Source organism: Buteo buteo, chromosome 28 (genome assembly GCF_964188355.1).
Source record: "Buteo buteo chromosome 28, bButBut1.hap1.1, whole genome shotgun sequence".
In the NCBI taxonomy this organism is placed as follows: Eukaryota; Metazoa; Chordata; class Aves; order Accipitriformes; family Accipitridae; genus Buteo; species Buteo buteo.
In genome coordinates, this window is record NC_134198.1 from 4,431,431 (window position 1) to 4,445,934 (window position 14,504).

The following is a 14,504-nucleotide window of genomic DNA, read 5'->3' on the forward strand; positions in this document are numbered from 1 at the left end:
AAACACCGCTTTTTCTTCCAACAATTAGAATCTGTATTTGATAGTGCTTCAAAGATATCCCAGTATCTCTTACCTAGACAGGAGGCAAGACAGATAAAATTGGGGGGGGGGGGGATATAACTTTCTCCTCCTCCCCCCATACTTGGGACAGGTAGAAAACACTGAATAGACATAGTCCTCTATTTATAAGATGAAAAAGCAGAAGTGTAAGAGCACCACAACAGTACATAAAATACTGTGAGGGAGGCATTGAGGAAAAAAACAGGGATACAACGAGAATCCATCTCTTCCTAATACCAAATATTAGGCTATAAGATTTTCAAAAGCAATTGGAAGCATGACTGCAACAAGTCTAGGCATATTCAACCTAGATACAAAATAACCTGAAGGAAGATGCTTTCTTTCAATCTTTCCTGACCTTTCACAATAATTTTGACTTAAAATAAGAGAAAGAAAAAAGAAAAAAAAAAATTTAAAAAGCACTGACCACAGAAATGTGTAAGCTGAATACAATTATTAATAGCAGCATCATTCTAATGAGGATTTACGATCCCAATGGTTCAGTTTTCATACCACACCATTCTAATACATCACTGGGCACAAGAGAAATGGAGGCAATGTATTGGGGGTTATATTAATACAATGACTGATGTATTAGTACTTATCTTTGCCTGAACACCTGCAGTTACCAATGGCCCATCCTTCATCAGTGTCAATGCTGCAAAAAGAATATTCTACCAGGCTGCGATGGGGCTGCTATGCTAGCAACGTCAATGCAAACAACTGTATGGATCACCGCCTCCACCGTGACTTTCCATCTTGCAGCACAAACATTCTGACAACAAAATACGTCAGCTGACCATACGGTTGCCGCAACAGGTCAAAACTGCAGTGCTTTCAACATTTACACTTGAAAGCGCCAACCGACTCTGAATATTTCACCCAGGGCAAATCGCTTTATCAAAGCCTGCTTGTTGCTTGCACAGGTTCTGTCGGTTTCCACACCTTTTTGTGAACTTCTGACAAAGACTTTGCTCCCTTGAAGTCCCAGACGTGTCAGATAAAGAATTGCAATAAGACTATCCGCGAAAACTCTAATGCATGGTAAAGAGCCTACTTAAGGAGCATGAGTGAGAACAAAGAACGACGGAGAGCAGACTTAAAGTGTTTAGATGCTGATAAAGACTTTAAATATACTACGGGACACCCTATTGTTCAGCTAAGCATACAGGTTTACGCTAGTACTTCTAACAGATCAGCTAAGTGACACACCCAAGCCTTATTTATCCCTCCAGAAAGGTAAGGACACCGATGCTGCACCACCATACCCACGGGACGCCTCACGGACAGCGCCTACACGGGGATTCACGCAGCCTCCAGCCACCCACTGCTAGTTGCTGAAGTTTAAAATAGCTCTCAGAGGCACGCACAAGGAGCAACGTCCCCCCTTTCAGAACAAAAAGCACAAACTAAGCTGAAAAGTCAAAACTTCCTGTCACACGCGGGTTCTAAGAAAAGCTGGAAGGCACGGTTTACAACAGCCGCCCTCACCGCCTGCATGCCCGCCCGGAGGGGCCTCCCCTCCCCTCCCGCCAGCCCCCAGTCACCCTAACTTCTGAGGAACCCGGGGAAGCAAAGGGATCCCGGGGAAGCAGAAGGATCCCGTCCCGCGGGGAGGAGAGGAGAGAAAAGGAAAGAACCGCCCGCCGCCGCCGCCGCCGCCGCTCACCCACCTCCCCCTCTCGCTCCCGCGGCAGGCGCCTCACCGCCTCCCGCCGCTTCCGGCGCTCGTTTAGACGTCACCGGAAAACGCCCGCCTCCCTCCCACCGTCCTCCACCGCCTATTGGCCACCAACCACGCCGGTCGTCCGCGCGTCAGCGGAAGAGCGCCGGCCTTCCCGGGCCTGTTCGTTCCGGTCCGTCCCGTCCCGTCCGGTCCCGTCCCTGCGCGCCGTCCGCTGCCGCGCCGCACCATGGGCAGCCGCGCCGGCTGAGCCCCGCCGTGACGGGTAGGCCGCTGCGAGGCCGCGTAGGCCCCTGAGGGGGACGTTAGACGCGGAGCCCCGGCCCCGCCGCCGTCCGGTGTCGGCAGGAGCGCCTGGTGTGGAGCCGGGGGAGGCTGCTCGCCTGGCTGCTGGCTGCCGCGGTGGTAGGGAAGGGCAGCAGCCGGGGCAGAGCGGAGCGGTGGAAGTTTCCGAGTAGGTCTTTGGCTTGGGCTGGTTGAGAGGCTGTTGCACTCTTTCTTCCGATGGCGTCAACTTTATTTACCTAGTTGTGATCCTACTTACTATTTGCCTTGTAATATTTAAGCGACTAGGTGGAGATAAAAGAGATTCTGCTCTGGGAGCTCGTTACGTGCCTCTTGTGTAGGACAGAACTGCTGCGAGTGGTTAATGCCCTTGTCTGGGACCAAGGAGAACGTGAGCTCGGCTTCCTCCTTTACCACAGACTTTTGATTATAAGCTCGAGCTAGCTTCTGCCACAACTGATGGCTTGTTGATTTGGGTCTAAACTCTGTTGATACTGTTAAATCGGAAATAAAATACGGTGGTTTAAGGATCAAGGTAGAAGAACTCGGATTAGTTGGCCTGAGTAAGCGTGTCTTGAGTAGCTTACCCACAAATCAGTCACGCATACTTTAATCGCAAATCTGGCCTTGCTGCTGTGCACTTAAACAAAAGTTTGTGCTTAAGTTGAAATGTTGATGCCAAGTTGTGAAAATATCAGTAAATTCAGACTCCACTTGATGCTTCGGAGGCATCTGAACTATTTTGGTGGTCTCCTTATGTCTTCTGGCACAGAGTAGAAAAGCCAGTTACTGAAATTAATCATTGTCTTCTCTTATGATGCTCTCATCATGAGTGACAGATGCTGCATTAAGCATATTGGATTCAAGCAAAACGTACTACTGTACCCAATATATTTTGCAGGAAACTTAATCATTACTGACAGATGGCTCTTGTCAAAGAATGGCTGCTTTTAGTTCGAGTTGTTGGAAAAGACAAGAAAGATTAAATTAAAGAAGTCATAGTAATGAGGGACAACTCCATCCTGAAAGTTAATATGTGAAAATGATAAATGAAGAAGGCATTAATATTACAGAGAGGCTATTACATTAATGGGAGTTGTGCTCAACCCCACAGAGATAATGTGCTGGCTTCCAGCTAGTGCTTTAAAGTAAGTCACCAGGTCATACCTTGAAGATAAGGGAAGTCCCATAGAAGCATTCAGTATAAAACAGAAATGGTTTGATTTGTTAGGGAGATCTAGCAGGATATAGAAGCCAGGTTTTACATGACTCTCAGCTGAGTCCCCTGCAGCAAGTAGAAAGCTCCGATGTTTTGGGGGGGGTTGTTTTTGTTTGGGGTTTTTTTGTGGTGGTTTGTTGTTTGTTTGTTTGTTTTTTTGTCAGCCTGTGAAGTGAAAACCTATAAAGCAGAGAGACTGGTGATCAAGGAGGAAGAATGGGATGAAAATGTTAAACTTGTATTGGACAGTTCTTTGAAGTTAGAAAGTTCCTGAAGTAAAAGGACTCTGAGCCTTGTAATGAAGAGCCTCCAGATGAGATGTCTCATCTACAGAGTTAGTTTAAAGCTGGAATTGGCTTTTTTTACCACCCCACCCCTGCCAGCTAGAAAACATCAGACCAATAAATGTGAAGCTGGTATGGCAAGGTTGCCATCCATAAATGAATGGGGGGGGAAGCTATTGTTTATATGGTGTTGGCACTTGGTATCCCCGCGGGGACTTCATGGTGGGTTAAAAAAAAAAAAAAAAAAGACTAATGGATTGGTTATAGCAGAGCTAAAGTTGACACATGAAGTTTTGTTAAGGTTTATCGGGGTGGAAGGTGTTGTGCCAGTAGTTGGATCTAAAATTGCATTTATACCACTGTATTCACAACAGATAAGCAGAAATCTGTGTTTTAACATGCTCAGGCTTTTTTGAGAGACTGCTTTTGGTAGAATATTATTTTTGAATGTTCTGCAGAAAACTTAGTAAGGATGACCAGACTTTTAAGTAGATAGCAACATTTAGGCCATTCATCTATTGTGCAAACCTGTCAGTGTATCTGCTGGCTTAAATAAGGTACTTATAAACCATCCCAGTGACCCCATAGTATTTAGAAGAGGAAGTCCTCCTACAGTTCTGGGGAAACACTCTTTCCTGGCATGGCAAATTTGAATCTTTGCCATCTTGAACATGAGCATGGTGATAGCCTTACAGTTACTCTACTTCTTCTTTTATTAGAATTGTGCCTGTCCGGTAAGTTAGACATTAAAAGTAAGAAATCCTGGTGTAGTAGTCCTAAATGAAACAAATTGCTAAGAATATTTGGGCAGTCAGAGCAGCAAGATTGTTTCACTGAAATTTGTCCAGGGGACTAGAAACAAAGCTCAACCTCAGCTGTCTGGCAGCCAGTGCTCCAGGGTGCAACTCTTTCAGCTTGCTTCTGGAAAAAGTAGCGTACAGCTGAAACTGGCAGCTCTGTAGCTTGCATTCATTAATAATTTCCTGTCATCTGAGCTGTTAGGCCTGTAGTAATCTTCACGTGATGTATCACCTTCTCTTTGGAGGCTTGCGCTGCGGTGTTGCAGAATACACAAGCCGCCTGCTCTCCAGTCGTGCCGTTCTCACTGGTGTCTGTTCATTAACGGGGGGCCTGCTTCGCCTCCTGTTACAAGGTGCTCTAGCTTCTCTTGTCTTTTAGGCAGAGTTAAATTGCTATCTGCAGCCACCTGAGGTTCACCTCTGCTGTTTTCTCCTCAGCTGTTGCAATATATTAGCATTGGCGACATATTGTAGTGCTGCACTGAGGTAGCTCTTACCAAATCCTTTGTATCCACTGTACATCTGGATAACTGCACTTCAGGCCATCTCTTTGCGTGGCATGTTGCCAAGTCAGCATGGTTAGGCTTGTCAAGGATACTAATGCCAAGCAGCAAGGAATTTGGGATAATGAATCCACTCTGTGTAACACCAGATGCAATGCGTGGCCTTTGTTGCAAATTTATTCTGTTTTCATTTGCTTAACCTTTATGTTGCCATTTCTGTTCATGCCAGAAAACACATTCTCTGAACATGGAAGAACTCAAAATTTGATCACTTGGAAACTGCTGCTCAAATGAATTGTGGTACAGTAGGCATGTCAGGAAAGAGAAGCAAAACGCTTGGATAATCAGTGTCTACTGGGAATATCAGGTCTTCAGATGACTGAATCATGAAATGCCAGAAAATCACCACAGCCGGATTAGAGTGTGACATTAGTTACTTCGCTGGCACTTGGCCAAGCAATCTGCTCAGACTCACTACCTGAAAAGTCCCCGAAGAAGCTGTGTACTCTGACAGATGTTGATTTTTTTTTTTTTTATACTTTAGTGTCTTTTATACCTTCATCAGCTTTTGTCTGCGTTTTTAAAATGAGTTGGTCTTGCTGAAGAAATGGCTTGATCCTCAGTTAGGAATCGGCTAGGGGTGCCAAGAAGCAGGAATAAGGCTGCGGGAAAGTGGATAAGGAGGTAGTAATTGGAGTGCTTGGAGAATGGTTTTGCTGAACTGTTTGGTGTGCCCTCTCATAAGGGCTGTGCTTTATTCTGATCTTAAATTTTACTCGCTTAGCTCTTGGACCGAGCCATGGCTACAGAATGGATCAAAGGGAAGAAGTGTTTTGCACAGACTTTAGCACCACTTAAAATTTTGGGAAATGTCCAAACCTGAGGAAAACCGTAGGCTGTACTTTTTCAAGTTAGTTCAGTTGCTCTTCACCTGGTATTAGAGGATGTGTATGCAGTTATAACAGTGGTTTTGAATTTATTCATTGTTTCCAGACATACTTAGTTTCAAGAGCTTAATAGAGACTGGGAAATGAAAATGGCTTTGAGATTTCTCTGGTTCCTGCCAGTACAGAGCTGCTTAATCAGCAGGAGGAGGAGGAGGAAGGGGAGATGCCGTCTGTGATGGGCTCTGGACACTTGCAGTTCCAGAGCAGTGTAGAAGCCTGACCAACAGATACAAGAGGAAATGCTTGCTGCTTTAGCATCTTAGATAGATTTTAACATCAATGTAGTATCCCTTTTTCCCCCCTGCAGTAATTAAGACTCTGCTTTAGGGAAGCTTTTTTTTGCCATAATTGATTGTGGTTTATTCTATGTTGAATGCAGCTGAACTGAAAGTTGTATAAAGAATGAGATCATGCGGGTACTTGAACAAAGGTCAATAATTTCACATATTGGCCATAATGTTTAATAAATGGACATTACTTGTTTCTTTCTGGACATAAACCTTTCTTTACTGCACAAATCAGCAGAGGTTTATTTTAAGTACACTAACTTGTCTGCTTTTCATGACTTACAAAGTGACTCACATACAGCAAAAATATGCTTTGGATCCAGGGGAGGGAGAAGGAATGTATGCCTTCTGTAGCACATGAAGGCAAACACTAATTTCATGTAAAATGATGAAAGGCAAATGAAAGCTGTGCTTTCCTGCAACTTTATCATGACTGTCTGGGCTAGGCTTGAAAAAGAACATAAAAAAAGAAAGTTTTGCGACATTTTTTTAATTGATTTCTCTGTTGAATACAGTTTAACTCTTCTCTCTTTCTCCTTTCATCAGAAAAATGAGTGGTGGGTTGGCACCAAGCAAAAGCACAGTGTATGTGTCCAATTTACCCTTTGCTTTGACAAACAACGATCTGTACAGGGTAAGTTTTTAAGAGCTACGTTGTTCAGGTTAAACTTGTTGACAACAGTTCTGTATGTAAATACAGTACTGCTATGTATCTTTTACTTAGAAAAGTATGTCTTGATAAATTTATTACTAATGAAATGCAGTTGTCAGTTCTTAAATCTTTTCATTTTGTTTTGTATTTCAGATATTTTCAAAGTATGGGAAAGTTGTCAAGTAAGTGACCTGATATGGCCTGCTATTTTTGTAGCTTTCACTTTAAATATTTAATGTCTTTGCTTCACTTGAAAGTCTTGTGCTTTTTATACTTTAAGTATGAATGTGGAATTGTATTGAAGTCCTGTTCATTTTTAATAAAGTATAAATTTAATTTAACAACTGGAAGTTCTTGCAGTTACATGCATAATGTAAGAATATTTGTGCTGGGGACAGGTTTTGCTAACCACTTCTTAAGAGCAAGCAGAATGTTGTCACTTACCAATGGTCTTTTCTCTGAAGTAGTTGAAACAATATTCTTCTAGCAAGTATTGTTCCCCTTCCCCCCAAACACCACGTGGGACACAAGTGGCTAAGTGTGAAAGTGGGAGCTTCTACTTATGTGAACTAGATGTCACAATTCCCACAAACAGTTCGCACAATTGCAATGTACAGTTCCTCTATTTGTGGTTCTAGAGGGACTTGTTATTGTGGCTGCTTAGTATTATGTTTAAGATTAGATGTAAGGCTGCATAGTAATGGCTTTTAATATGTGGGGTATTCATGAACAGTACTTGTGAATACCTGCCTCTGTGTTCAAATGATAGAAATAAATGCCACAGTAAGGAACTCGCTGGTTTTGTTTCTTTATTTTTTTAACTGGTCAGAATAATGAGACTCAAGGCTTCAGTTTTTACCCCTACACCAGCAAATATCTACTCTAACTTCTAGTAGCTGGTGTAACAATCTGTGAGATACAGAGCTACCTTCAAAGTCTTTGAAGTCTCAGGAGTGTGTTTCAGGTGACAAATAGCAGGAAAAGCCAAACTATAACTTTAGAAATATGGTGGGTTTTTTTAATTGACCAAGAGGAGAACCCTTATGTAGGGCTCTGGCAGACATGCAGTGACCAATACAACTGGGCACCTGCGGTCTCTGTTGTTTCCAGGGTGGGGTGTCTAACACATTTAAGTTGATTGCTGACCCACTGATTTAGAAAAATCCTGAGCAAAGGTTGTAGTAACGCTGGTGTTTATCCATTGATGGGCCTATTCGCCATAAATGTGACACTTCTGACCTCCCTGCTATCATTTGGTAATATACCTGTACTGTGTGTGTTTGGGGGTAGGGGTCTCCTCCTGTCTTGGCTTTTGAACTTGTTTGATAGGAGGATGAGAATTGTATGAAGTATTGGCTGTATGATGTATTGCTTATTTCAAAGGTGTCATAGCAGCATTCTCTTTTTTTTCCTTTTTTAATAGTTTCTATCATTTTATTTGCTTTTTTTTTTGCTGTCATAGACAACAGAAATGGTGTTTTCAGATGCCTATGCAGAAGAAATCCTGCACTGCATCCTGTGTTAAAGTAGCTAATTTAGAACTTGCAATTCTGTCTGCCCAGTTGCTACTTTCCCCCACCTATATATTGTCTTGCAAAAAATTCCCTTACTGACATTCACTTTTTCCTGACATTTTGTCTAGTTACTGCCAGAAGTTAAACCAAAGGTAAAGAGTCACAGAATACCATGTGTAAAATACTATGATTTTTTTTTTTTTTTTTATCTAGCAAAATTTGTTTCCTGTTTGCTTCTGTGCAAGCTGACCTGACTATAAACAGTGGAGATACTGTGGGATTCTACTGGTATTCCCATTTCCCTGTGAAACTGAGGCTAACAAGGATCAGTTTCCTGTTTGTAGCTAGTCATTAATTCCCAAGAAAAATCTTTTCAAATATTAACTTGATTTCTATAGAGTCTTTGTTCAGGGACTTCAAAACACTTTGCAGAAAGCTTTGCGATGACATCTAGGTCAGCTTTAACTTCATTTAATTAAGCTTTATTAGACTTTTTTTTTTTTTTTGAAGTGTGTCTTGACTCAGCAAAATCATGCTGACTTTTCTTCTATACTACATTTCTTGCCTCAATATATCCTGGCTATTATGATTGCATCTCAGTTTGTTCAGTGAGAAATCAGACTTTGTAGGGCTCCAAGAAGTTGCTGACTTCTTAAAGATTTGTCACACTTGTTTCTTTCTATGCTTGTGTTATTAACTGGTACTTTTGATATCCCAGTTAGAAGCTTGACAGTCATATTAGGGTTCCGTTGGGACTGTTGGAAGAGTAACTTGGCAAAAGAATTAATAGAATTGTTCCAAAGTTGGCTTTATTGACAATTCAACTCAATGCATTCAGTTGGACGCATCCTTGTTCGAGAGGCTTTGGCAGAAAAACTGTTCTAAGCTCTATCTTTCTGTGCATGTATTTGGGGGAAAATTGAGCTTTTTTTACTGAGTTTTAATTTTATATACTTTTTACTATGTAGGTCATCTGTTACTTATACAGGTTTGCTGATAGGCCTTCTGCATTGAAGTGGGGCTGGTTTATTTGTTTTGGTGTTTGGTTTTTTTTAAAGCATCCTATTACTTCTTACAATTTTGGCTTGCCCTGTGGCTGAACCTTGTTCTGCCTGTGGTGGACACAAGGAGGAGTTTATTCCCTACTTTTTAGCATGTGCTTTTATTCTTATGTACATGCAGACTGGTATCCTGTTTCCCACTGTTTGGTTTTTTTAGGGCTAAATACAATTGCTGTTAAGATTGAAAGACTTAAGGTTGTGTGGGTTCCACCCCTGCTTCACCTCTTGTCATTCTTTTTCTTCGTTGTTTTTACTGGGTCTAAATCTGTCTTGAATTTTTTGATGTGCTACTGCAGCTGTTGATTCCAATGTTAGACTGTAGATTTAACTTTATATGTCATGTAAAATAACACATGCATCCATGACCTGCTTGGATTCCAGTTGGAGATATTTGTAGAACAATGCTGCATATACGTATCGTTTTCTCTTGTGAACCTGTTTAGCTGGTTAGTCCTACGTGCACATAGATTTCTCAGTTTGGGTGCGGTTCGATACACTGTGTTTTTCAGCAATGATAGCAATGGTCAAGGTTACTCCTGAATTTTAATTTCACCTCTAGTATGTGTAGTTCCCTGCAGTTAGGTTGTCTGCAAATCTAAAGAGTATGTTCTTTGTTCTTCAAGCCATCCAAGGGAATAAAGAATGATACTGGACCCAGAAAGACCCCACATACCTTTTTTTTTTTTTTTTTTTTTTTAAATCAGCTTCACTCTACCTGTAAGCATATGGCCAGGTTAGCTCTTACTTTGAATTTCTGTTTAGCGAGCCTTCCTGTTGTTAAACATACTTTTTCCTTTTTGCTATATAACAAATCTAAGATCCCACTGAGATCTTCAAGGCAAAAATGTCTCTGAATTAATTTTAGTGTATCAATAATGTGGTTATATGTTTTCAGAGTTACTATTATGAAAGACAAAGACACCAGGAAGAGCAAAGGAGTTGCCTTTATTTTGTTTTTGGATAAAGAATCTGCACAAAACTGTTCTCGGGCACTTAATAACAAACAGGTAAATTGTGGAAAGCTGTTATAGCAGGAGGGTTGGGTTTACAGTCCCAAAATATTTACCTTTTTTTTTTTTTTTTTTCCAATTTGCTGTAGCTGTTTGGAAGAGTAATAAAAGCGAGTATTGCCATTGATAATGGAAGAGCAGCAGAATTCATTCGCAGGCGTAACTATTTTGATAAGTCTAAGTGTTATGAATGTGGGGTGAGTAAAACCAAAAATGAACTAATATATCTCATCTTCTGACTCTGTTGTGGTTTAACCCCAGCTGGCAACTAAGCACCTCACATCTCCTTGCTCACTCCCTGCCTAGCGGGATGCAGGAAAGAGAATTGGAAGGGTAAAAGTGAGAAAACTCGTGGGTTGAGATAAGAACAGTTTAATATTTGAAATGAAATAAAATAATAATAAATGGTAATGAAAAGGAAAATAACAAAGAGAGAGAAATAAAACCCAAGAAAGACAAGTGATGCAAGTTGCTCACCACCAACCAACTGATGCTCAGACAATCCCCGAGCAGCGGCCACCCTGGCCAACCTTCCCCCAAGTTTTATTGCTGAGCACGACGTCCTATGGTCTGGGATCAAACTTGGGTCAGTCGGGGTCGGCTGTCCCAGCTGTGTCCCCCCCCCAACCCCTTGTGCCCCCCCAGCCTCCTCGCTGGTGGGGTGGGGGGAGAAGCAGAAAAGCCCTTGGCTCTGGGTGAGCACTGCTCAGCGGTGATGGAAACATCCCCGCATTATCAACACTGTTTTCAGCACAAATCCAAAACATAGCCCCATACCAGCTAGTATGAAGAAAATTAACTGTACCCCAGCCAAAACCAGCACAGACTTTTAGCTTGTTTCTCCAGTTTGGCCATTACAAATCCTGCCCATGCTGTTAAATTAATTTTTTTTCTGTTGATATTATCAACTTGCATAGCAGTTGTACCATTTTCAGGAATGATAGTACTGCTTTTGTTTTTTATTTGGGATTTTGGGAGTGGGGGAAAATGAAAATATGTATGTATAACTGCTGCTTAACACACTGATGAGCAGACAGATCTGAGTATCAGTATAATGCTGTCTGAGAAGGAAAACTTCCTAATCTTTGCTTCAAAATACTTGCTTTTGCTGTATCTTTGGAAGTTCACCCTACAGTTGGCAGTAAAATAAATATTGGAAGCAACTGTTTTTATGCAGAAGTGTGTTTTAAGTTTTAGGCAATTCCTCACTTTTCCTGAACATAATAACATAGGAGATTAAGATTTAGATAGTATTTAATGTCAAATACAGACTCGTTTTATATTCGTACACTTTTTAGAGTAAAAATGTTGACTCACTCCTGTTTCTTAAACTGCTAATGCTGAGGTTTGTATCTTGTCTTGAACATAAACCGTGGTGTAGTATATTCAGCTATTTCAGCAGCCAAAAAAAAATCTACTTTGCTCATGGCTTGTTCTCAATTTGCAGTTAAACATGCATATCACCACCAATCTCTCTGTTTCCATGGCAAGCTTATAGAGAAGAGTTTGTCTTCTGTGTGCTAATTCAGCATTCCATTTATCTTACTAATTGCTTCCATTTTTTTCTGTGTGAACTGTCTTACATTAACTTTCCTCATTATATGTTTTAACATATAGTTGTTTGTAATGGTTTCTGTTAAGCGGTATTTCTTTTTCTCCAAGGAAGCAGGACACTTAAGTTATGCTTGTCCTAAAAATATGCTAGGAGAGCGGGAGCCACCAAAAAAAAAAGAAAAGAAGAAAAGAAAGAAAATAGTTGAGCCAGAAGAAATGTATGTATATTTATTTACATGTTACTACTTCTTTTAGGAAGCTTTTTCATACTGAATACTTAAAATAAAGATTATATATTTCTCTCTCTCTCTCTGCGCGATGAAGCGAGGAGGAAGAAGAAAGTGAGGAGGAAGGAGAAGATCCTGCTCTAGATAGCCTCAGCCAAGCCATAGCTTTTCAGGTACAAAACTGAAGCATTGCGCATTTATTACTTATTATTATTTAAACGCAACTCTACTTCCTTTTTTAGCTGCTTTTCAAAAGTTCTGAGATACACCTGTAAGTCTGTCCACCCTGTAGCACCCAGGGCACTATTGCCTGGCAGTAGTTGGTGACTATAGTTGGTTTCTTCATATTGCAGGCATGTTCAGTCTTTTTTTTTTTTTTTTTTTTTTTTTTAAATTTTTTTAACTGTTTCACTATTGCTGTGTTTGTGCTGTGCTGCTGTATTAGGTTTTTGGTCCACAAATCCCTCTTTACTTTGTTAACTGAGCAGCCAGAAAAATAGTCAAGTATAAATGACCAGGTGCATCCTCTGCCCTCACTCAGTAGAATATGCCTGAACAACATCTGTTTCTGGAGCACTTCCTTTGCCTAGTACAGTCCATCATGGTCTCTAACAGACCTCTCAAAACCTATTTAACGCATTTTTTGTTATGTAGATAGTCTGACAGTTGTATTACTATCTCCTTTAATACTTCTTTACAGGCTTTTGCTTCACTACACAGAGCAAACCTGTCCTGGTGTTCAAATTTCTTTGTCCTCAGCTGTCCCCCGTGTGCCCGTCTCCCCCAGAAAAACCCTCAAGAGGTTTTAAGATAACTTTGTCCTGAATATGACTGTAATGAGTGCAAAGCTTTTACGTGATGTAGTCCAAAAAAAACTGATGCAAATATGCACAATTATTCCTACCTCACCTCCAGAAAACTCCACAATTGGAAGTAAAACCTGTAAATGTAAGCAAGCCAGGAAACTTTCCCATTTCTCTCGCCATTCAAAGATTTTAACTGGGATAGCGTATTTCCTAGTAAAAATAGGAAGCATCTATTTAAACCTTCAGTTGAATAACCTTTACATCCCTGAAGACATTCATTCCCTGACTGCAAAAGACAACTGATAGAAGGCTTGTTAGTGGAACAAAGCTGATTCAATAGTGTCAATTTAAAACACAATGCATTCTTTGCTTCAGATCTCAGCTGCTCTATAGTTGTGTAAGTTTGCCACGGGCGAAAACAGAGAGTACTCCATGTGGCCTTGCATTGGTGCAGAAGACTTAGTGTTTGCATGTGAGAACTACTTTCAGAAATGTTTTCTAGTGCATTCATTGCACAGTTTATCTGGAAATGGAGATAAACCCTTTGAATTCTTTAACTTATTAAATACTTCAATGCATATTAATAATTAGCATTGTTATTTATAACGCATCTTAATTTTTCTTAATCTTGGCTAATACTTCTCCTTCTTTCATTGCAGCAAGCCAAAATTGAGGAAGAACAACAAAGATGGACACAGACTGCAGGGGAGTCTTCAATTTCAGACGATTCAAAACGTCCACGGATTAAGAAAAGTGCTTATTTCAGTGATGAGGAAGAACTTAGCGATTGAAATAATACTGTTTTATATGCATATATAATATATATAGTGTACATTTTGTAAAGTCCTACAAAGTTATCTGTAATACAGGTTTGTCTTGGTTTGAAGACACTGAAGATCATTTTCTCCCGAACTTCCTATCTTTTGATATCTCTCTTTCAAAACTTCACCTTTTGAGGCAGCTTCTTGAGAAAATGATGTTTCTATGCTTAAATCGAGAAAAATATCTGGGAGAGTGCTTCTTGTAGTTAGTATCTAGACCCAAACCCTGGGAGTGAAATCTTTCATAAGAGAATTTCCCAAGATTTTTTTTCCTAAGATGAGTTCCTCTTAGGATCACTGTTAGCACCACTGATGCTTTATGTATTGGTCTGGTTCTTGCCTGTTTGGAAGCAGTGCTTTAGTGGTACTTTACTAGTATATGAATCTTGCACTAGTTCCTCTGCATAGGGTTGAATTTCAGCCTTAAGCATTGTACTGGTCTTTTAACTCTTCATGCAGTAATAAAATAAATTACTGTCACATCAGCTTGATCTGTGAAATCATTGTAGACTGAACAATGCATTTGTCTGTTTTCCAAGAGGATATTAAGATGTTGTTCTTGCATCTTATGCATAGTTTTAGTAACTTGCTGTATACTTCGTAGTATTATATAGCCTGTATAAAATATAGGCTTCATAGGAGATGCAAGTTAAAAGTGATGTGGTAATTAGTTTAGTCTTGAAACATACTTAATATTTTTTTAAGAATGATAGTTCTGTTGCTCTTGCATTAAAAATGAGAATGGCCTTAAGTTTTAAAAATGGGAATGTGCATATGTTTTAATATGCTC

The 14,504-nt window shown here is 40.5% G+C and overlaps 2 protein-coding genes across 7 annotated transcripts in view; one reads left to right on the plus strand and one right to left on the minus strand.

Annotated features, from left to right (window-relative positions):
- PPHLN1 (periphilin 1) overlaps positions 1–1,794 on the minus strand; it is a 71,290-nt gene extending 69,496 nt beyond the window's left edge. For 3 of the 5 annotated variants that reach the window (XM_075059075.1, XM_075059074.1, XM_075059073.1), the window contains exon 1: positions 1,734–1,794. The gene's annotated coding sequence lies outside the window, so the exon portion shown is untranslated. The remainder of the gene's footprint in view (positions 1–1,733) is intronic. The other 2 variants (XM_075059072.1, XM_075059071.1) reach the window with 1 other exon arrangement.
- A 72-nt stretch (positions 1,795–1,866) lies between these two features.
- Positions 1,867–14,199, plus strand: ZCRB1 (zinc finger CCHC-type and RNA binding motif containing 1). Of its 2 annotated transcripts, none has more exons than XM_075059076.1 (8): positions 1,867–2,009; positions 6,616–6,703; positions 6,875–6,903; positions 10,192–10,303; positions 10,396–10,503; positions 11,969–12,078; positions 12,185–12,260; positions 13,553–14,199. In XM_075059076.1, the coding sequence occupies exons 2-8, from the start codon at positions 6,620–6,622 to the stop codon at positions 13,682–13,684; spliced, it is 651 nt and encodes a 216-aa protein (XP_074915177.1). In that variant the 5' UTR covers positions 1,867–2,009; positions 6,616–6,619; the 3' UTR covers positions 13,685–14,199. The 2 variants fall into 2 exon arrangements, with proteins under 2 accessions (XP_074915177.1, XP_074915178.1); XM_075059077.1 differs by lacking the exon at positions 1,867–2,009 and adding an exon at positions 2,179–2,198.
- The last annotated feature ends 305 nt before the right edge of the window (positions 14,200–14,504 follow it).

What these genes read in the sequence shown, in the direction of transcription:
- ZCRB1 (XM_075059076.1), top strand. Translation starts at nt 6,620, where the DNA reads ATGAGTGGTGGGTTGGCACCAAGCAAAAGCACAGTGTATGTGTCCAAT. An exon ending in CAAACAACGATCTGTACAGG is followed by an intron (nt 6,704 to 6,874) that starts GTAAGTTTTTAA and finishes TTTGTATTTCAG; the next exon opens with ATATTTTCAAAGTATGGGAA. An exon ending in GCCAAGCCATAGCTTTTCAG is followed by an intron (nt 12,261 to 13,552) that starts GTACAAAACTGA and finishes CTTTCATTGCAG; the next exon opens with CAAGCCAAAATTGAGGAAGA.